This window comes from Phoca vitulina, unplaced genomic scaffold, assembly GCF_004348235.1.
Source record: "Phoca vitulina isolate PV1807 unplaced genomic scaffold, GSC_HSeal_1.0 scaffold28, whole genome shotgun sequence".
Classification (NCBI taxonomy): Eukaryota; Metazoa; Chordata; class Mammalia; order Carnivora; family Phocidae; genus Phoca; species Phoca vitulina.
In genome coordinates, this window is record NW_022589731.1 from 22,990,155 (window position 1) to 23,012,707 (window position 22,553).

A 22,553-nucleotide genomic window follows, 5' to 3' on the forward strand; every position below is an offset into this window, starting at 1 on the left:
GTCAGTGGAGGGGGTGAGCCTCTGTGCCGGGCGCCTCTTCCTGGGGAGAGGTGGGGAGAGGGCTGTGCATTTCCAACATTTATTGTTACCTTTCACCCCACTACTTCCGGGTCCAAAGGGCAGACGGATGGAGCGTTGTCATGTTTTCCTGCTCAGGAGCTTTGGGCAGGGGATCCGCCTCCATATGGACCTTCCTGAGGGGTCATTCCGGTGGTCCTCTGATAAAACGCATCTCTTCTGAGTGATGGGTTCCCCTTTGGGGAACGTGGAGGAGCCGTGGGTGAGATTCTGTCAGATGGGTGGGGGGTGGTGCCAAGCCATCCGTCAGATGTGAGCATGGCTGTGCTCACTCCCTGGTTCAGCTGTGAACCTTCAGAAGAGATAACATAGGGTGAGCCCCAAGATGTATTTTGGTGAGAGAAGGAAGAGCAGGAGCTCTTCCTGATGACACTGGCCTCAGAGAATGGCAGTCCCGGAGGCCTGGGCTCCATTCCCAACGCCCCATCATGTTCTGTCCACGTGCCTTCCACATTCCCTCCAGGGGCCCATTATTTACCTCTTTCTCTGTGATGGTCCCGGGTTTTTTTGCTTCTTGTCCCTGCATCCTGTCCATTGTCACATTTCTTCCATAGTTTTCATCTCATTGTAATTAAAAATGAGAATTTTAGTTATGAAAAGTTGCATTGAAGGAGTCCAGGAAGGGCTTGGTGGCCTGTCCCCTTAGCTCTCCCAGCTTCTCCATGGTCTCATCTGAGGGCAAGAGACACATGGGCAGGGATTGCCTCTGTTTAGGGGCGATCACATCTGAAAGAGGAACCGCTATGCTCTTCACTCTTTTGCCGCACGTCCATAGCTCAGTGGGGGCAACACTTCCCTTTCAAGGACACTCCGTGGTTAGAAAAGAAGCCATACAGGAGTGCCTGGGTGGCTTAGTCAGTCAAGCGCAGGCTCTGGATTTCGGCTCAGGTCATGATCTCGGGATTCTGAGATCGAGCTTTCCAGGAGCCCCACGAAGCATGACCATTCATTTAGATCAAATGACTGTTCGTAGTGAGTCCTGCTCATTATCAAGTCCAGGTCTCATTGTGCTTTTACAGAGGTGAGGTTCATAGCTGTTAGTGCTCCCAATAGCAGATGAAGTTCACCAGCCATCCAGCGATGCCAGCAGTAGATCGTGTCCTTTTCAAACCGCGATGTTTCCAACAGAAAATGAGATCATTCCAATAGTGGTTCTGCTGTTTTTCACCCATTTCACGGAATTCAGCTACAACTGGGAGGCTCCTTCCGTGAAAGGTGAGCACCTGGCGTGATTGCTAATGTCACTGGAAATGCAATGAAAGAATTCTGCACCGATGATATAGTTATTTGTGCGATAATATAAATATATACGTGTTGGTGGAGCTCAGCATTTGTGGTAGATGTATCACACGTAGAATGGATTGTGACCTACAGATAATTTTTAATTGTGCCCACGCACCAACTAAATATTCCATCAGTTAAAATAGAAGCTATGGATGTCAGATTTTACCAACAGTTTCACATAGTGAGTAACTGAACTACAAATTTATGTAATGAAGCTGATGTTGAGTTTTTAAAAATACTTCACCTGGGGAGCATGCATGTTCTCTTCCCTGCTCGTCAGATTTCAGAAACGTTTGGGCCTTCAAAAAACTTGCTCTGTAAATCAACCTAAGTGTCCTACAAAGATGGTGGACTTTTCTGTAAACAAGGCCCTAAGTGTTGGTTGCATTTTGCTCTAAATTAGTTGGAAATATTTCGTAAAAGTATTCAACTAACAGAGCAGCAAAAACTACAGCCACATACACGAAAAAAAGAAAGAAAAAACTCTCCGTGTTTTAAACTTTTATAGAGCTATGACTATTGAAAACATAGGTTGTGAACAGGAAGACATTAAAATCTTTTCCTATGAAAGCAAGGAAGGAATAAAGCAAATGAAATGATGAAAGCTCACAAGATGCTCATTTGGAAAACTCTGAAGACGATTTTGTGAAAATTTTTAAATATTAAGGATATTGAAAAATATATTAAAAGTGAAACATATTAAGAATAGACAAGGCTAAGATATTAATTGAAGCAGGTGAATATGGACTGGGAATAGGTATTCTGTTCATGTTCTCATTTTATTTTCATATAACCAATTTAAAAAGGGTTTTTTATTAAAAAATATTGCTGTAATGTGCACTGGTAGTTTTGTTTTCTAGGGAGGTTTTTTTTTTTAATTTTTAAAAATAGTTTTCAAATAAAACTACTTAGTGGGTTCCCATTTAGTAAAACCAAATGCTGACCAATAATGAAGTACTGTAGGAAAGCATATGACTTGGACTGTTTCAGCCTCTCGTTTGCACTTAAGGGTCCTGTTTTGGATAAGAAATTACACATGGCTCATCCCGGCGGCTCTCTTCAAAGCCGGAGCGAATCTCTATCTCTGCTCCTTTGTGGAGGAGCTGAGTCTGTTTTGTAATTGAGAGCAGAACCAGGCCTTTCAACCACACATGATGGATTTGACCTGCAGGGGGCAGTCTGGTGCAGTCTGCTCAGGGACGCCCAGCGCACCTCTCCATCCCTTGGGACAGGAGGGGTCAGCCGGGCGACCCCTCCTCAGAGGCACCGCCTCAGGATCGGCCTCCTTCAGCTTGGCACCACCACCTCACTCTGCCCCTCTGCACACCCCAGAGTGAACCCACCCACATGCTGAACCTTCAGCACCCACTCCTGTCCAGCCAATCCCTAGGCCCTGAGCACAATTCCTGTTGGCACGCCCCACTAGAATGCTCCAGAACCCTGAGAGGCAACAGGCCGTCTCCGAGGACAGCAGGACATTTCTCATAGGATTGCCGCGAGGGCTGGGGAGGTAGCTTACCTCAGCGCCTCAGATGGCTTATCACACTTCATAAGAGCTCAATAAATGCGAGCTTATATTATTGTTTTATACCAAGCCCCAAAACATCTTCATCCCCAGACTGGGGACCCCATCTTCCCGGGGTCGGCTAATGAATGATGCCCCGTCCCACTCCATCTCCCAAGATGGAAATCCCAGTACCTCTGATGGCCTACTCCTCACCGCATCCAGCTGAATACCATTCACACGGATTCTGCCTTTGAAACCCCTTTCGAATCCCTCCCTCCTTGCCATTCCCGTTGTCCTGGCTTAGTCTAGACATCCTCTGCTGCGGAGGCCGGCGTGTGTCCAATTTTATGTGCATGGGAGGCACGTAGCATTCTTGTGACAATGTGGGAGGTCTGGTGCTACCTGGGACGCAGCATCCCTAGCAAGCTCCCAGGGCATGGATGCCCATGCCCCCAACCACTGCGGGGCGGCACAGGCTGACGCCATGTCCCTTGTGGCTCCCGACCGGCTTCTAGCACTCCCTCTGGAAACTCCAGTGGCAGCTCGTTGCTCACAGCCAAGGTCGTCGGCTGCGGGCTGTACAAAACCCGTCACTCCCCGTATATTTGGATGTCATGCATCTGGAGTTGGGCCCAGGAATTGGCATCTTTTTATCATGCCCTCAAGTGGTTCTAATAAGATAGGTTGTTGGTGGAAAAGGAGACTGTAACACCAAACTAAACTCTTGAACACGACATTCAAGGGCCTTCTGGAAGCGGTCCTGGGTGGAGTGAATCATCGCTTCGTCACCTTCCTTGCTTGGCACTGTGGCCACACATCTCCAGAACAGTGGGGTCACGGTGGCGGGGGGGGGGGGCGCTGTTTATCCGCGCGTCCTTCTAGCTCCATGAAGCTGCGGAAGGGCAGGACTGGACCAGCTCCAGGACCTAGCTTGCCCAACAAAGAGTATTAAAAAGGCATCAGATGGAGCAAAAAGGCGATTCTAATCAAACTGATAGCTGGCTGACTTTCGATAGGAGTAAAAATAAAGGCTGCTTTGTTGGAAACTATTTTAATAATCTCGGTTCTGAGATCCAACATGTTTTATGCCCACAGTACTTAACATTTGGTAGATTCAATACAAATCCTTAACATTCACTATGGATTTAACTACTGTTTCAGGCATTATTTTTGTGCAGATTCGTGTCTGTGCTTATTGGCAGCTTGCACAAATCCTTTGAGGGTGAATAGCCAGGGACAGGAAAGTTGTCATGGGCCTGGAAATATAAATGCTGCAATCAAGGGACTCACGGGGTTTGAATTCTGCAAAGTTTAGTGCCCTCTTCTGGTCATAGCGGGCAAATCACCTGCCACTCCAGGGGACGCTGCCGACCCACCCCATGGTGTCTGATGTGTGCTGAGATGGCCTTTGACTGGCTCAGAAGTGTCCGCTTTCTCTTAGATGATTGAACGTTTGGTGAGGAAGGCTTTGAATGAATGCATGTAACCAGAAAAAATGCTTCAACTAGGAAGTCTGCATCTCTGAGTTGTATTAAACTAGTGGATACTTTCTAACCAATTACTCTGAAGCTTATTCAATTATGTAAAAGCTTTGTTCAAGAACAGATTCTGTTTAATGCAGCCTATGCAGAGCTGCCCATCAGGGCTTGAGGGCTTTTGTCTCTGGCAGTCCTGGGTTCGAACTGTGACTCCTCCATCTCGTCTGACCCGATGTTGGGTCAGTTCTTTATCCTCATGGGGCCTCAGTTTCTCAGTCCTGGAGGGTTATTGTGAGGACAGTGCCCATACAAAGGGCCTAGCGATGGTAGGTGCTCCCGGGACACAAGCTAGTGTGTGTGTGTGTGTGGGGGGGGGGGTTGCTCACTTTAAAAGTCTAAAATGTATCTGGGAAAGAAACAAGAGGAAAGGGGTGAAAGTATTGATTGTGGCTGTCGTCATTGTCCCGGGATAATTGCAGGCTCAGAATGGTTCCATTTCAGCAGTGGTGATTGCTGAAACACGATGAGGATTTTTTGCGCTCATTCAGATGTCTTCTCTAATTACAAGGGACCAGTGTTTCTGGGCCTCGGTCCATTCATATGGCTCAGCGAGGCTTTTTGCAGGAAAGTGCTTTGTGAGCGGACAGGCACCCAGGCTGACCACGGAGCGGGCAGTGCAGGAGGGAGGGAGCCCACACCTCAACCACATGCATCCTCACCGCCCCATCTCACTTGGCTCCTAGAGCCACCCACTTTCTCCGGCGGCCAGTCCTCCTCTACACCACCAAGAGTTCAATGCCACATTTTCCAAGGATCTAAGGTTATTCTGGCAAAATGGTGCACCAAGTGGGGATCTGAGGTAGGCCTTACAGGTCTGGGTGAAAGAGCCTTTTCCTGTGTTGAACCGCATTGCATTCACCCACCCACCCAATAAAGACTTACCTCCGTCCCCAGGGGGCCCACGTGACTCCGTCAGAAAGAGCTGATGGTGGCCCCTCCTGGGGGAAGAGGGAGCTTCCCTCTGCCTCACCTGGGTGCTCAGACAGGAGGCAAGGCCATCTCCCTGCAGCCATGCATGAAGTTCAGGAGAGCAACAGGCGAAGTCCATGGCTCAGAGGAACACTGACCGGGCTGGCCTGCCCATCCCATTCTCGTTGTTAACATCTCACGACTGGGGGGACGGGCTGGCGTTTGAAAGGTCCCTCGGGCTCCAGAGTGTGGGAAAGGCCTTCACTCAGAATAAGGGCTGGTGGTATGGGTTGTGGTTTTGGCCAGGGGGACAGCAGAGGTGGACCCTGTGCAGGTGGGCTGGACCCCCCACTTCCCAGCCTCCCCCCCGGCCCTGTGACCACCTGCCAGTTAACCTAACTCCTGAGCCTGCAATTCTTCCCAAGGGGGGTGCTCTTCCCTCAGCTGTCATGATGCAAAATAGAAATGCTACACCCATGTCACAGCAGACACGGTAGAATGTACCCAAAATGTTGAACAAGTCATTACCGTGTGGCGATCTGGAAGCTGTGGGTAAAGGGCCTCCTGAGGCTCCAGGAAGCTGCCTCTCAGAATCTTCGATCTCCTGGTATTTTCAGACTTCACCCTCCCCGGACACCCCAACATCCTTGTTCACCTCCTCTCTCCCTACGAAACCAGACAAACAAACAAGAAAGGAAACTAGGGATGTCCGCGTGGCTCAGTCAGTGGAGTGTCTGCCTTCGGCTCAGGTCATGATCCCAGGGTCCTGGGTTCGAGCCCCGCATCGGGCTCCCTGCTCAGCGGGGAGCCTGCTTCTCTCTCTCCCTCTGCTGCTCCCCCTGCTTGTGCTCTCTCTCTCTGGATATATATAAGTGGATAAATAAAATCTAAAAAAAAAAAGACAGGAAATTAACCTGAACAGCAAGAGCTTTTATAACCTGGGAATAGCTCTTGGAGTTCGCAGGGTGAGATTACTTCCCAAGTGCAGGAATAAAATGTGCCGGCGGTGGTCCGCAGAGCCGCCTCCCTGACGCAGACCGACGAAGCAGCGCTCAAAGCATGCCCACCGCCATCCGGTGCCAGTCCGCCCTGTCCTCCGGGAGCGGCCCTTCTCAGTGGAGGGCCCGACCGCCCGAGGCGCGCGGCAGGGAGCCCTCTGAGCCTGTCCCTGCATCTTGCAGGTTCGCCATGGAGCCCTTCTGTCCGCTCCTGCTGGCGGGTGTTAGCTTGCCGCTCGCCAAGGCCCTCAGGGGCAACGAGACCACCCCGGCGGTCAGCAACTGGAACTCGACGACCTCAGGTGAGGACCCGGCTGCCTGCCCCGCCCCTGCCCTTGCCACCCGCCCCTCCAGGCAGGCTCTCAGGACTGGGATGACAGGGCTGGGGGACGAGACACAGCCTGTGGCTGACTTCCTTAGCGAGCAGAGCACCTAACACGTCACTCCTATCAACACCCGCTGCCCGGACAAGCCAGTCGTTGGGAGTTGGAGCAGAACAAAGCTTAGCAAACGGAGGGCAGCAAACACGACCCTGTGCTGAGAGTTGGTGTCAGCTTCGGTGGGAGGTAGGAGAGCAGGGGTTAATAATCCCGCCCCCCACTCCTGGGGAGCTGATTGAAACAACCCTGAAGGAACATTGATGAGTCCCTAAGGGGTTATTTACACACTGACATGAACGTTGATGCGATCAAGAAGTTAGTATTAATATTCTTAGGCTCTTAGGCAAGATATTGGCATAGTGGTTAGAGTTATACTTTTAAAAGAGGAGCCCTTACTTTGTAGAAAGGCATGTTGATGTCCTTATGAATGAAGCAGCACGAGGTCTAGGGGTGACTTGAGAAAGAGCAAGTGGGGAGCAGGAAGTGGGGGGACCGTAGACCAACACAGATGTCCTGTCCTGATTAGAAAGGTGGGTGGTGGTCAACATGTGGGGGCTCATTGCTCTGTTCGCCTGCCTTTTCCATATTTTGAAAGTTAGGGATAGGAAAGAGTGAACAGACACGGCTCAACATGGGTGAACCCCAGAAACCTGCTACGTGGAAGAAGCTGGACACACAGACCCCGTGTTCTATGGCTCCGTTGATGGGAAATGCCCGGAATAGACAAGCTGTTGGAAGAGAAGGGACAGGAGCGCTGGGCCGGGCATGGGGGGCAAACGCCATGTGGCCACAGGTGGCCGAGACATGGGTGGAATGTTCTGAAACACTGTGGCAGCACAACTCTGTGAATTAGCTAAAAATCACTGAATCATAGGCTTGAAACGGGTGAGTTTGTAGTATGTAAATTTTACGTCAATGAAATGAAATAAATGCCACGCAAAGCTAAGAGGACGAGGAACAGCAGTGAGAGCGGATGCTCTGGAGTCACGCGGCCGGTGTTCCATTCTCGCTCTGCTGCTCATTGGCCCAGTGAGCTGGAGTAAGTTCCTGACCTCTTTGTGCCTCAGTATCCCCATCTGTGCGATGGAGGCAGTAATAGTGCCTAGTACTCAGCAATGCTGTGAGGATTGAGGAGACAGCCGAGCTGGGGTGCAGGAGCTCGTCCACTGGGCCGCTGCTGTGGTTGGCAGGAGCCCGGGTCCGAGGAGGCCCGTCCCCAGCCAGTCTCTGAAGGCCCAGAGAGTTGGCTCTTCAGTGTCCCTTGATATCTCCTCCTAGGGTGTGTGCCCAACACAGACAGAGGCCCGCCTGGTGAGTTCAGGGTCCCCAAGGACTGGACACGGATTCCCTGGGCCACCCCACACCTCCCTGGTAGATGGAGGCCCGTCGGGCAGCCAGCTCCGGCCTGTGCCCAGGGTAGCAGGAACCTGTAACCAGCAAGGCCTGGTCCCCCGAGTGTGCCTTGGAGCCTCTCGCCAGCCCCCACATGCCTGCTCTGTTCCCCCTTCCCTCTCCATTCCCGAGACTCCAGGGCGATAAACTCAAGGACTTCTCCGATACAGTTTTACTTGATGAATTGGTTAGTGTTCTCCAGAGACACAGAATCCATAGATATATATTTATATGTTCATTTATATCTGTACCTGTATCTGTATTTATATTTATTATAAGGAATTGGGTCACACAATTGTGGAGGTTGTCAAGTCCAAGATATGCAGAGCCAGTGTCCTAGTTTGAGTCTGAAGGCTGGCAAGTGGCTACAAAACCAGAGAGAGTGATGTCCCAGTTGGAAGGCAATCAGGCAGGAGGAATTCCCTGTTACTCACAGAACGCTCTGCACTTCTGTTCTATGCAGGCCTTCAACTGATTGGATGAGGCCCACCCACAATGGGGGTGGGGTGGGGTGTGATCTTCTTTTCTGAGACCACCAATTTAAATGCTGAATCTCATCCAAAAAGCACCCCCCTCGAAACACCCAGAACAATGTTTGGCCAAATATCTGGCAGCTCGTGGCCCAGCAAAGTTGACACAAAAAAATTAAGCATCACACTTGCTTATCACAAGGCTTTGGGAAAACAAAAATGATCAACTTCCCTCCGGAAGAAAAAGCTTGGGCGAGGTGATTAGAAGTGGCATCATTCGGGCCGGGATCAGGGGTTCAAGCCCCCATCCAGCTTGGGAGCTTTGCCCACACATGTCCTACAAATGCACCCTTAGCCCCCAAGAGGAGGGAGAGGTGGAGTTCAGTCCCTGATACCAGCCCCCAGCAGGGATAGCGAGAGTAGCACTGTCCTCACATGAAAAGCCAGAGAAATCCGAAACCACGTAAAAGGAAACACAGAAGCTCCCAGCACATGGAAACTGCATTTGTCGTGCCTTCTCATCACCAGCTGGCCTCCGGGTGCCGGGTCACTGGGGCTGCTGGCACTGTTCCGCAGCCTGGGACCCTCCAGACCTGCCCCGAGGACAGTGTGTCCCCGTGCCCGGCAGAGAGGAGCTGGCTGCCGTTGGCCCAAGGCCCGACACCTGCAGAAACACTTACAACAACAGCAGATCTACCAGACAGAGCATCGTTTGCCCAAATGGAGAAGCAATGTGGAGCTGTGTGGGCGCTCCTCCAGATGGCACCCAGGGCATCTGTTGGGTGACTCAGCCTCACCCCTGGGCCTCTTCAGTTCACTTGAGAGCAAAATGATTGGCTCGTAAGATGGCTGTGGGTGTCAGGCGCTCCTTTCAGGGACAGAGACTGTGCGGTATGATCTCGTGCCCATCAGACCGGATGTGACAGTCACAGCTCCTTGCAGCTTCTGCTGGGGGCCTTATGGGCTGGGCAGCAGCTGCTGGTCACACAACCAGGAGGGAAATCGACAGCTGGCCCACTTCAAGGTCTCAGTGATACCACGTGGACAGGCTCCATTGACCTAGAATTCCGGGAGGCAGGGAAGCCTGACTGTGTGACGTGCCCTTGAAACTTTGTTCCCTGAAAGGATTATTTAGGGTGATCCCAGCACATTGCCACAGTGTACCAATTAACCAGAAGTCATTTTGTTTGTTCATTGAACAAAATGTATTAAATAATCATCAAGAGACATTCCTTTACACAGGAGTTGAGGGTAAAGATTCACAAACAGTGTAATAAAATGTTGCTGTCCTTGTTACAGGAAGGATTCCTAAAAAATTAATAAGAAAAAGGTAACACAGGAAAACGGTGGAGGATGTGACCGAGCCAAATGCAAATATCGAATTGATGATGTTTTATTAATCATGAGATGATGCTTAACTCTATAGAAGTTAGGGAATTGCAAATTAAAGTGGTATTATTTTATTATCATATTGACAAAAATTAAGAGGATTGTTCATAGCCGGGAGTAATCGGCTCCATCACCCAGTCTAGGGAAGCATGGAAGCTGGAAATTTTGCAGGTGGTCACCTAGCAGTTTCTATCACAACGTACTGTGTGTGCACACGGATGCACAGAGTGCCCTTCCGGGAGCCTTCTATGGAAGCACTTTCAAGATACACCAAGGATAAAGAAACGAGAGGTGAAATTGTAGCTAACAGCCAAAAAGTTGGAAACAACCTAAATGTGCATCGAAATCTTGGGTTATTCAGAAAGTGGACGTCCAAGCCGCAGTTAAACAAAACAAAGAGGCTCGTGTGTGCTGGCGCAGAAGCTTTCCAAGACAGACGACCTAACGAGAAAGTCGAGTCACAAAGCTGGCCTGATAGCGATGTCATCCGTTTTTTGTTTTTTCCACGTGTCACTTGGCTGAGGGGACACGGACTGCAGAGGCTTTTTTCTAGACCATAGTGTTTTTTAAAACTGCCTTTAGGTTGAATTACATATCCATATTTAAAAATCAGATCACTTTTTACATGAAAATATGAATTTCTTCTTTTGGCAAGCTGGAAGAACTGGATAGTGGGGGGGCACTCCCAGTTCTCCCGGTCCCCTGCCAGGCCTGCCGGCTCCTGAGTGTTCCTACCTGCCCTCTGCCCTCCAGAACAGAAGCAGCTGCTGACGACATTTGTCCCTGTGATCTGTGGATTCTGCCCCTGAGCACAGCTCCACTCTGGGGCCCTGGGTCATTCCGCCTGGGTCCTCAAGGGTGTGCTATGGAGACGCCCACCTCCGTAACTATAGCCTTTACTGGGGCAGCCTGAGCCTGGAGACTGGACCCTGGAGCCTCCTGACAAAGCCCTCCAGGGCTGGGCTATCTGTGGTCCAGGTGCCCTCAGAGCTCCAGGTCAAGCCCACAACCCTCAGCCAGGTCCATCCAGCTGTTGGATGGGCAAGCTAGCCAGTCAGTCACTGCCAAGATGGACGCTGAGCTGGGGCAGCCTGATCTCTGTGCAAATGCAGAAGTGGGGGCAGGAGAAGGGCAGCCGCCCATGCTCTGTGGTTACAGTTGGCAGGGCAGGGATGGAGACCGGTCTGGGCTGGGCCCAGCTCTGCCCCTTGCTGTCAGGCTTCTCCCCCATTCAGCCTGTGATTGAGTTGGCTCCAAGGCCCCAGCAGAGCAGGGAGGGTTCTCCCTGGATGGGCAAGTGTGGAAGCCCCGGGTCAGGTCAGCTCCCCAGGGGAGCTCTGCAGGAGGTGGGGCCGGAGGAGAGGGCCCGGGGCTCCTAGCGGCTTAGCCTGGGTCACCCTGGCTCTGCCCTACTGCTTGGCTGGTGAGGCCACTAGCCAGATGGGAGAGGCATTGGCTCAGCCTGGGATGACGGTGTCTTGTCTGTTGACCACCTTCTCCTCACAGACCAACTGTGTCCCAGGGCACTTCTGCATCGAGTGGTCACTTGAGTCAGTGACATGTTGTCATTTATTAGAAATATATGCATTAGCCACTTACAAGGGGCCAGAGTCAGCATGAGGCCCTGGGGGTGGAGGTTGCTTACAACCTGGGACATGAGATGCAGATTAAGATCTTTAGAATACACCAGGAGGGGGTTGCTGGGGGAGGGAGGCCGCGGTGCCCCCAGTGGGCTCAAGGTCGTGCTTGGTGCTTCTGGGAACTCAAAGCCAAGAAGCCTAGTTGTTGCCTTTGAAGGGCTTCCACTGAATCAGAGTGAAGGCGGTCACCCCCAGGGCCTGTTCACTCCAGGAGAGTGGGGTCTGTGCTTCGAGGCATGAAGTGACGCTCTGGGATCCACAGGAGGGGAGCCGAGTGCACTTCCTGGAGGAGGGGGCGTTTGATAGGCTCCTTGGGAGCAGGGACATTTTGATGAGGAGAGGGCAGCACGGCAGTCTGGGGAGGCAGGGGCTCAGGCGGAACTCAGGGGAGGGGTGGCAGCCAGGCCGCCAGAGCCCCTCGGAATCTGGGCTCACTGGGCCAGTCCTGGGCAGCCACATGGCAACTGCTCTTGGTCCAAGGACGTGGGGCCTTCTGAACGAGGAAAGTCAACCTGGACCAGTAGGCCTGGGAGCTCGAAGCTCCAGAAGGCCTGATCGTGGCATGGCCACAGACCTCCACCTGACCCAAGGGCCAGGCTGCACCCCGTGCCCTGAGCTCCTGCCGAGGCCCCGGGAGCTCCCCACGCTGTCCTCAGACGGAACAGTAGGGCAGCTAATCCTTCGCCCTCCTCTGCTTCCCCATGATGGGGAGAGGCAGGTGCCCCAGGAACCTAGGGAAACAGGTTACTTGAGGGTCAGGGGCTCCCCGTTGTGCCTTCACTGCTCCTCCCCAGGGAGCCTGGGACAAAGTCACCGGCCCCTCAGTTCAAGCTCCCTTCCCCGTATCAGTGCTGCGCATCTCTTCAGTGGTGAGCATGGGGGACCGGGACGGTGGCCTGCTTTGCAGGCTCTAAAGTGAGGTGCTGGTGTCCAAGAAGGGCTGATGAAGGAGGTTCTGGTATGAGGGAAGAAGTTCTAATGGGATGGAGGGGCAACTGATTTGCACACTGTAAAGTACAGTCTAGTGTTGGGGATCTTGCCTTGCCCAAACCCCACTTTCCCTGTTACCTGAGTCCCTGCCTGGGGTCCCCCATCGCCCGCAGGCCCTCCTGACCCCCGCGCGCCCCAGCCCCTGCTGGCCTGGCTGCTATTGCCGTTGTTGCTCTTCGTCCTCCTTCTGCTCCTCGCCGCCTACTTCTTCAGGTAGGAGTGTCCCCGGGGCGCAGGCGGACTTGCCCCAACCGGCTCTGAAGAGGAAATGAGCTCCTCGAGGCTGCAGGGCGGTGTGGGCCCAGGCAGAGGGTGGCAGGGCTGCGGACGGGAGGGGCTGGGGACCCACAGGGCTGGGGACCGGAGGTCTGGGGTGGCTCGGCCCAGCCATGAGCAGCAGGAAGAGCTTCTCCCGGCTCACCTGGTGGGTATCGCCGCGCAAGGTCCCTGTGCTCCGGGAAATGCCCCGGGCCTGAAGCTAACCCGTCTGTGTCTCCAAGGTTCAGGAAGCAGAGGAAAGCCGTGGTCAGCGTCAATGACAAGAAGATGCCCAACGGAATCCTGGAAGAACAAGGTACCCGGGGGGCTGGGGGCGGGGGGCAGGGAGTTGAGCTCTTTCTGACCACGCAGGTGGCTGTTGTCTGCCTTTTGTTTTAAATGTTAAATTCCTTCAGCTTTGCCACTTCGGTCTCGCTTTCCCTGGTATAGTGCTAGCATTTGCGATGGTAGAATTTTACCATTTCAAGACTTTTCTCCATTTCTCTCTGGTGGGAAACAGACACTTGAGGCTTTCAGTCTGTGGCTTTGTTGGAAACACTGTTCACATCCTGTCACTTTTTACAGGGTTTTGATATGTAACATTTTTCAGTAAGCCCTCTACAGTCCTAAAATGAGACAGCCTCTGAAGGGCTCCCCCGAAATTCGCACTGCTTTCGGATCGTGATGCAGAAAGGGAGCCGATCCGCCAGTGTGTAGCGGGAATGGTCACAGTCGGCAGAGGGCATTCCCGACCTTTCTTTCCGACTCTGAGTTCAGTTTGGAAGGCGTTAATGCAACTTACAGGGCACACATCTAGATGGCCGAGAAGACTGTGTGAGGCAGAGGCTTTCAAAAGTATTGGTTCACACAAGTGACTGTCACTTCCTCTGGCCGTTTGCTACCTAATTGTTCCATGGTTTGAGGGAACAAACATGCTATCAGATTTCAAACACAGTTGCAAAACTGGCAGCAGGGAAGGACGCAGTGGAGAGGATGGAGGACAATTTCGAAGTGCTGGGTTTGCAGCGCAACTTGTTAGGTGCTAATATGGCCTCCAGGGGCCCCCTTCCTGCCCCCTCTCCCTGCCCTGCACGTTTCAACAGCCTGCATGGGAGGGAAGAAGGTGTGGCTGGCGAGACCCAGAGGCCCTGCTGGACTCCTCCTGGCGCATCTTCTCTCCGAGGAATGAGCCCTGGGAGGAGTTCTTGGCTTGGCTTCAGAACAGCTCTGCAGGTGGGGACAGGCCCTTTGCAAGCGTGACGGCAAAGGTTTCATGTTGACCCTGTCAAGAATATCGGCGCATTTCCCAGGGAGCGAAGCACATGCCAGGGATTTCTCCTTTTGTCTCACTCTGAATTTATGGAAGGAATTTGTCCAGGAACTGCCCTGCAGCTAGCCCTTCCCAGGGCCTCCCTGCCTGCTCCCTGCCAAACAAGGATGGTGCTTGTCTTATTTCTCCTGGAGCTTATGCGGTTTCAGCAACCAGAACTGTGTGTGTCACAAAGCAGACAAGGCTGGGGGAGGCTCCAATCCTAACCGATTTCCGGTCTATTCCCAACTTGAACCAAAATGATTCTTCCTAATTTGTTAACATAGTCATCCTCCCTATTTCAAACCTGGAAAACTGGGCTGGAGGGTGAAGCTGCCCAAATCCTTTGTGGAAGGAGCAGGGGCTGGGGGACTGAGAAAAGGCATCTGTGGTTGGTGGGAGCAAGTCCCCCCCCAGAGGGATGCCCCTATTTGTGAATGGCGTGGGTGTATCACGGAGACAGAGCTCTGTACTCAGGTGCTCAGGGCCCCCCCTGGCTACATGATCTGAGAGCAGTGGGCCCCCCCTCCAGCGGTGTCTTTCCTCCAGGAAAGCTGTCAGTCCGTCTGGTGAAGGAGTCAGCTGTCCGGGAATACGGCTCAGTGGCCCCCGTGTTTCTTTTGGCCCCACAGAGCAGCAACGAGTGATGCTTCTCAGCAGGTCCCCCTCCGGGCCCAAGAAGTACTTTCCCATCCCCTTGGCGCACCTGGAGGAGGAGATCCGCGTCCGCTCAGCAGATGACTGCAAACGCTTTCGGGAGGAGTTCAATGTGAGTTGGGGGCGGGGGGGTCCTTTGTCTTCTTGTCCTGGGGTCGAAAACCCGGACAGGCAGTGCCCAAAGACCAGCAACGCTTGCATCGGTCGTGACACTGTCCCAAAAGTGGGCTTCTGGAGACCTGGTTTCTGCTGCAGGGCCCCTCCCCCCGCCCTCATTGCTCATTCCTAAGATGAGACACTTGAGGGAGATGTTCCCGAAGACTCCTTCCAGCGCAAACACTCCGAGGGCCGTGTCCTAAAATCTAGTGTGACAGAAACTCGGTTGTCTCGCGAACGGTGAAGACCAGGGCCTGAGCAGAGGGCAGTGGGGCAGTTCCGTGTTGAAAGCGGTGGAGCCCCCACCCCACCTCTAATGGGCTTCGAAGAGCTTAAGCATCTCGCTGGCAAAGGAAATGTCCCTCTTCTGACCCATCCTCAGGGCATGAATTAAGCAGTCATGGGGCTCCCTGAGGGGCCATGAGCTCCCTTTGGTTTGATGTCTGCTCCAGCCTCTTGTCTTCATCCTGCTACTGTGGTTCTGGATGAATTTTCTCTGTGACCTCAGCGATGGCAGCCACCAACTAGGGTGGCTTTAACCAGTCGGAACCGTCCCCATGGTAGCAAACCGATTCTCCTAGCTCTCAACACAAAACACAAACGAGCGTTCGTGATAGTTCTTTTGTGTTGCTCATGTGATATTCAATGTCTTGTGACTCTTGAATCTGTTGGAGAGACAGAGACAGAGAGAGAGAGAGAGACAGAGGGAGAGAGAGAGAGAGAGGCCTGGGCGGGCTGCAGTTAAGACAGACACCAGGAAGAGTCGCCTTGGATTTAGCCGTTCAGAGTTCATCCCTGACCGAGTTTTGAGTTTGGCTTTATGCATCTTCCTCATTTTGTGCACAGCCGTGTGCTGAGTGTGGAGTTTGCAAGAGGAGCTGCCGAGCTGACGGGCACGTGGGTCAGCTGCGCCTACGCCGCCGGCCTCCACCGCCCCGGGGAGGGGGGGCTTGGGGATCAGAGGGACCTTATGGCTCCCCTTGAGGCTCAGACAGCAGACTTCATAAACAGCAAAGTGCTGTGCAGTTGTTTTACCCAAAGATGACACTGCGACAGACGGGGGACATTTCACAGGGAAGCGTCCCATGAGGGCACAGGCGGTGACGGAGCATTTCAACTGTATGTTGCTTATTTTTTAGCACACACCTTGTCCGCCTTTATCCTGCTTCCTTTTAATTGTTTCCAAATGTGTCCCTCCCTTTATTTTTTGAGAAATTAGGTCATATTGAAAGACAGCTCCAAGCAGTATTGTTTTCCAGTCGGTCAGCCACATAAGAGAAGTTAATTCTCCATGTCCAGAATAACTTTCCAGGTTTGCAGCAGTGTGACTCTCCCCCTCCTGCCTTGTCCCATTTCCCCTTGCACTCGTGTTTCTCCACGCGGAGGGGTGGCTGGCCTCACCAGCAGAAAGCTGCGGGTCAGAAGCAGCTGACCCCTCCAGCGGAGCAGGGCCAGAAACAGGGTCGGGCAGGCAAGGCCCTTGCCCCAGGCGCAAAAAAACCTCGTCTCGTCGGGATCAATAATATTTAATGCAACAAGCAAATATATCAAAATCACTGCGAACAATCCGTGCTGAGCAAAACAGTACAATTGTGAATAAAGACAAGGTCATGCCGACCGATTTCTCCTGTGGTCCCAGGCTCCAACTTGGCCTGTCTCTACACTATTACCCGTCCTGTCATTAGGTAAAAGTTTTGTGTTTTGGCCATCATCGATTTTTTTTTGCTTTGATTTTGACTTTAAAAAAAATTAAATGTTGCATTTGAATATTATTTTACTCGATTCCTGAGTTGTTTGGGCACCGCTTTAAATTGGCTGCCTTACTCTTCTCGCCCTGCCCTGCCCCTGCCATTGAGCGGCTTCCCTGCGGCCCGCTGGAGGCCTCCATGCAGGGCAGGGTGGACAGATATGCAGAGGGGAGAAGGGCCTGGGCCTGGCCCTGGGGGGCCCGGGGAGAGCTGCTGGCACTCTCTGGAGCCCAGTTTGCTCCTCTCACGAGTGAGAGCTGGCCATGTCCTAAGCCATGTTTGTGTGGCTTCCCTCTTGTCAGAGTACTGGAGTCTGCCAGGACCGGCCCAGCCCTGGCTTCGCAGATGACCCCACTTGAGCTGGACGACTATACCTCATCTCCCTTCTCCTTGCCCGCTGTCCTGAGTTCCAGTCCCAGGAACTGTGGAAGGGACAGATGAGTCTCAAAGTTGTCCATCCAGACGAGTTTGGACATGTGTGTATTGCCAACCCAGAGCTTCAGTGGACTGAAAGGGTTTGGTGCTGGGGTCAGCTCAGTGGAGTGGTCAAGAAGGGGATGCTGGCTTTGGCCTGCCTGAGTGGCTGGCCCAGCTTGTCTCTTACCAGCCTGGATGGCTTGGGCCATCACTTAAGCTCTGCCTGCCTCAGTTTACTCACTTATAAAATAAGGATGCTGCCTGCCCCCATAGGATTGCCCTAACATGTAAAAGAGGTAGATGTGTGGCTAGCTTAGCCTCGGGTCTGCAGGAGAGGGGTCTGGGGATGCCCTGCTTTTTAGGACTGCTCCTGGGAACAGCCAGCCTCAGTCTCCACCCCACAATGATAGAGTGCTATCCCAACGAAGTCTGTTCCAGGCCCCCAGTTAAACCGCAGCAAGTGAGTGCCATTCAGGCCCGGAATGGCCACCTCCACAGACGGGACCTTCCCAGTCTCAGACCAGCAGGTTACCCCAAGCCCGGGCCCGGATCCAGCCCCTATCGTTAGTGTTGTAGAAAGGCCCAAGGGAGGTGCCGCCGGGAGAGGTCCCGACACAGCATGCAAGCCAGAACTGTCCCCTGGAGCTTGCTGGAACAGCCCACACCTGGCTCCTCTCTGCTCTTCTCATGTCGCTACCACCTGCCCAGCAGTGCAAAGCGGGGAGGAAGAGGAAGGGACGTGACCCGTGGCTCCTCCTGTGTGTGTTCATCGACATGAAATCTCACCTCGAGTGAGCAAGCAAGCAAACAGACCCTCTTTGGCCAATGTATGTAATTGGACAATCAATCGCAAGGTATTTGTTGACCAATTACTCCGTGCACGGCTCACTCCCGGCACTGCAGGGCTGACCAGTTATGGTGGAGCCCTCCCCCGGGTGCTGTCCCATCTCCCCTGTGCCATCTGAGCAGCTCGGAGGCGCGGGTCCACGGGCAGACTGGCAGCAGGAGAAAGTGATGGGCCGGCCTCTCGAGGCCGTTGTTCTGTGTGCTTGGATACGGAGACTCGTTCCATAGGCAGAGCACTTCGCCTCGCACCCCGAGTGACCCTCTGCCCCCCCCCGCAGAGCCAGTGTCACCACACCAGCTCCATACTCCGGGTCTCAGGTCACTGCCGGGGGGACAGGGTGGCAGGGCTGGGTCCCTGCTCGCCACCTAGACCGCTCTAGCCTCTCCACCCACCGCGCTGTAGCCACCCCACCTTCCGAGGAAGAGGGAGGCTTCTCGGGTTCTCTTTTTCTTTTTAAGTTGTTATTTGTATAGACTTTAATTTGTAGAGCAGTTTTAGGCTTACAGAAAAATCATGCAGAGTACAGGGTTCCCACGTACCCTGCCCCTCCCTGCACACAGGTTCCCCAACCGTCAGCATCTTGCTGTAGCGTGCTCCGTGCATTCCAACTGATAACTAATATCGACTCGTTGTCCCCATCTCAAGTCCAGAGCTGGGCTTCCTGTGTCATTCATCGTGTGGGTTTTGACGAACACGTGACATCATGCATCCGCCATTACAGTATTATACCTCATTTTTATTTTCAGGGCTGAGGTCAAAAACAGCTTTCGGGTATAGAAAATGAGAGTCGGTAGAACGTTATCACCAATTCCCTGTTCAGGTCGGCTCCAGAAAGTCAGTGTTAAGACAGCTTTGAAAAGACTCAGGAACTTCAGGCAGAGGAAGTGTTGGTCCCAAGGCCCCCCCAGGCTGAGCTCCACACTGGCCCTGGCAGAGACTCTGCCTGTGGCCATCCAGTGTGGTGACCCCAAAACAAGAGAAAGAGGACGCTGGCTGGCAGGGGCTCAGTCGGTGAAGGAGAAGTCCTCCGATGCGCAAGAGGGAGGCTCTGCGCACCTGTGCGTGACAGATTCGTCCCTTCTGACTCACGGATGAGCAAGCCTCGGGCCAGGGCTGCCCTGTGAGGCCTGCCCCAGTCCCCCGGGGACTTGACGCTTGAAGAAGTGAGCACCCTCCTCATGGCCTCATGGCAGCTCCAGGCCAGACTGCAGGCCCCAACCCTGTGTCTGCCCCGTGCAAGCCAGGTGACTCTGGACATTGTCAAGCAGCCTTGGGGGTCAGTTTCCTCATCTGTAAAACAGAGGTGATGCTAGTGTCATTTCAGGATATCTTGTGAAGGCGGGGCCAGGTGACCCAGCTCCTCCTGCAGGACCTGGCACATCGAAGATGCTTGGTATTAAATAGTCACGCTTGTTACTTGAATTCCAGTGGCCCCTGGTCCAGTCAATGTTTAGGTTATTAATGTTGAAGGACATGATTTGGGGGTTCAAAAGGCTCTTTCCCGCTGTGCACTGCAAGGGGCTCATGTGAGTGCAGAGGATGTCCCAGCAGCCAGCAAATGTGGGGGGACAAATGGAGCTAGCAGAATGCGAGGGGCCCCAAGTAGTGAAAGAGTAGAAGTCAGGGAGCCCGAGTTCAAGTCCACTGAGCAGCACATCAGTTACAGGGTCCTAGTGGCCTCTCAGTGTCCTCATCTGAGGCAGGGGGGATTAGGGCGGAGCTTCGGAAGCCAAGGGTGCACCCAGGACCCCTGGGGATCTTCGTGCTGATCCAGGGTGGGGCTGGGGTCTGCACTCTCCACAAGGGCCCAGCTGTGCCCTGACTGCTGGTCCACGAGCACACGGCGTCTCAAGCAGGAGGCCCATAGCTGGGTCCTTTGCGCATCATTCTGCTCATCCCTCAGCCCAGTCCCTCTGCACAGGCGCCCTTGCTCTGCCCTCTCCTGGTCCCGAGCTCTCCTGTGGTCCTCCTCTAAGTATTTGTAGAGTGCCTGCTCTGGGCCTGGACCTGCTGCTCCCAGGGGCTGGGTGACAATGCCCGGGCCGGTCCCTGCCTTCATGCGGCTTCGGGTCCAACCATGGGGTCATCACGTCCACAGCTCACTTGGCCTGCTAGCTAGAGCACCCTTCGTCCCGTCTCTGCCCAGTGCCCGGCACAGCCTGCACGGCAGAGAGGGCAATGGACTGCAGGGGATTTGTTCAGACGGAGTTTTCTTCCTGCCCACGCTCGTTAGGAAAGCTGACGTACACACGGTGTTCAGATCCATCACATTTAGTGCTAACTGTGTATTCTTTTCTAGTCGTTGCCATCTGGACACATACAAGGAACTTTTGAACAGGCCAATAAAGAAGACAACAGAGAAAAAAACAGATATCCCAACATCCTTCCCAGTAAGATTTTAACCTTTTTTGCACTATGGGTGGCATTTGGAGTAAAATCGACATTCCCTTGCAGCTCCCGGGGAATGCGCCTGTCCGGGCAGCATGGCGGTCCCAGGGTCCCAGGGCTCGGAGATGGGGGTCTGCACCCACACTGCTGCTTGACATGTGCACAGGGAATGTAGGTGTCCATCTCCCACGGGGGGCTCAGGCCACCTCTGTTGTGGTGGCTTCGGCCACCAAGCCTGTGCTCGATGTTGAGACCCGTGCTGCCCTGGGGCCAAGGGGAGTGCCACCTGCATGGGCTGGTGGGGGCCTCCTATGGGATCCAGTCCTGAGCCCCAGTCTTATGCTTCTGGTGACCCTGGTCCTCTTCCTGTCTCAGACTCAGTGCTCCTGGCCACCAGCAGCGGGTCCCCTGAACCAAGGACAGAAATGAAAGAATAAGAAATGCGTAGGGCTTTGGCAGATTTGTGGGAAGGCTTAGAAACCCCAGCTGCTACAGGGAGCCTGGGGCTACGGTGTTCAGGCTCCAGGGGGGCCTTCGGGCCCGGTGGCTGACAGGTCTGTCCAGGGATGTAGCTGGACGGCCGTGCCCTGGGGGCAGCTTTCACAGCCTACCTTGGTGCCAGGACAAACCTAAAGCTCCTAACTGTCTTTCTAAAAGCTGGCCGAGGAGGATTTCGATACTCTTGGTGCAGCTGGACCCTCCTGTGGGCTTTGCTCATAGGGCTATCAGAATGGCAGCCAGGAAGGGTTTGAATCCTGAACTCCAGGTCTCCCCAGGTAAGCCCAGAGAGCTTCCCTTCTCAGACAGAGCCTCCGTGGGAGCAAGGAAACCAGCCTGTGCAGTGGGCTTCATTGAGTGGGCTCCTGGTTGCATTTTTAGGATCAGAGTGAAGTCCATCTCTTCTGTAGGCAAGAGAAGCTGTGGTCCGCCCAGTTTGTGTGACCTCTGGACTCTCAGCACTTGGTAGAAATAATTCTGCCACACTCTGCACACAGAGGATTTACATGTCTTTTTTGCAAAGGCCCCTGTGAGGCTCTGATCCAACTAAAGCAAGAGAAATTAACCAAATAGTCTTTGGGCCAAATCGTATTTGTGTAGGCATCCAAGGGAGCAGCAAGGAGATGGGTCAGGAGCTGTGTAGTCGTGCCGCTGGGCAGGGAGGGAGCTTGGACCGAGGTTAGACTCTGGACAAGCAGTGGGGACAATTTGGGGGGATCAGGCGTGGGTTATGAGAGAAGGGAGGAGGCAAACCACTAGGCTTGAACAGCTCAAGCAAGAGGAGAACCATGGTGGTAGGCTTGGGATCTTTGGAATATTTTGTGTCCAATTAAAAATCAGGATATTTGGAAATTAGTATTATTATCTATTATTGGTTTAACTAATTAGCTTCACTTTTTAAAAAGATTTTTTATTTATTTGACAGAGACACAGCAAGAGAGGGAACACAAGCAGGGGGAGTGGGAGAGGGAGAAGAAGGCTCCCCGCTGAGCAGGGAGCCCGATGCGGGGCTCGATCCCAGGACCCTGGGACCATGACCTGAGCTGAAGGCAGACGCCTAATGACTGAGCCACCCAGGCACCCCACTAATTAGCTTCATTAATTAGTTTAATTTATGCATTGATCTGCTGAATGTATAGGTTGAGGATCAAGTCCGAACCAAGCACTTTCCCAGGTTCCTGACCCCCATTTATCTCTTACTTACTAAATCCCTATAGTTTTTAAAAGGTGACATTTACACTGATAATTAAAAGTATTTTTGGTGAGGCCTCATGGGAGTGGAATTAATGGTCAGGTGTGGAAATTACCTGCACCCCATCCCCTCTTCGCGGAGGTGATGGCCCAGGGTGGGGCGCTGCCTCCCCCAATAGCAGAGCCCACCCGCAGCACATTTTCTCCAAGCTGTGTTTTCCAGCTTGTGCTAAGGAGGGAAGTGGGCCTTTCCTGCAAGTATAAACATGAGACAGGGCCAGTCCTGCCTCCCCCCACCCCCACTGGGTGAGGGTCCAGCCCCAGCGCTTTCCTGCCTGGGAGCACTATGCAGAGGAGGGCGGGGTGCTGGTAGTCATCAGGGGCCAGGGTGCTGTGCCCGGATGGAAAGTGTTTCACATTAATGGGACACTGGGTCTATGGGATGGCAGCATGGAGACACTTAGGATGTGCCCTGGAGATCACCGGCGGGGTGGCATCTGACATCAGCA

The 22,553-nt window shown here is 53.3% G+C and overlaps 1 protein-coding gene across 9 annotated transcripts in view; it reads left to right on the forward strand.

The window, feature by feature from the left end:
* The window catches only part of PTPRE (protein tyrosine phosphatase receptor type E), a 150,162-nt gene that overhangs the window by 100,281 nt on the left and 27,328 nt on the right, over positions 1-22,553 (forward strand). For 8 of the 9 annotated variants that reach the window (XR_004301702.1, XM_032423467.1, XM_032423466.1 and 5 more), the window contains 5 exons: positions 6,498-6,616; positions 12,689-12,788; positions 13,076-13,149; positions 14,775-14,911; positions 20,267-20,357. Coding sequence is in view for 8 of the 9 variants with exons in the window: in XM_032423467.1 (XP_032279358.1) it covers positions 6,505-6,616; positions 12,689-12,788; positions 13,076-13,149; positions 14,775-14,911; positions 20,267-20,357 (514 nt within the window). In the remaining variant the exon portion in view is untranslated. Of the gene's footprint in view, positions 1-6,497; positions 6,617-12,688; positions 12,789-13,075; positions 13,150-14,774; positions 14,912-20,266; positions 20,358-22,553 lie in introns of those variants that run through there. The other variant, XM_032423468.1, reaches the window with a different exon arrangement.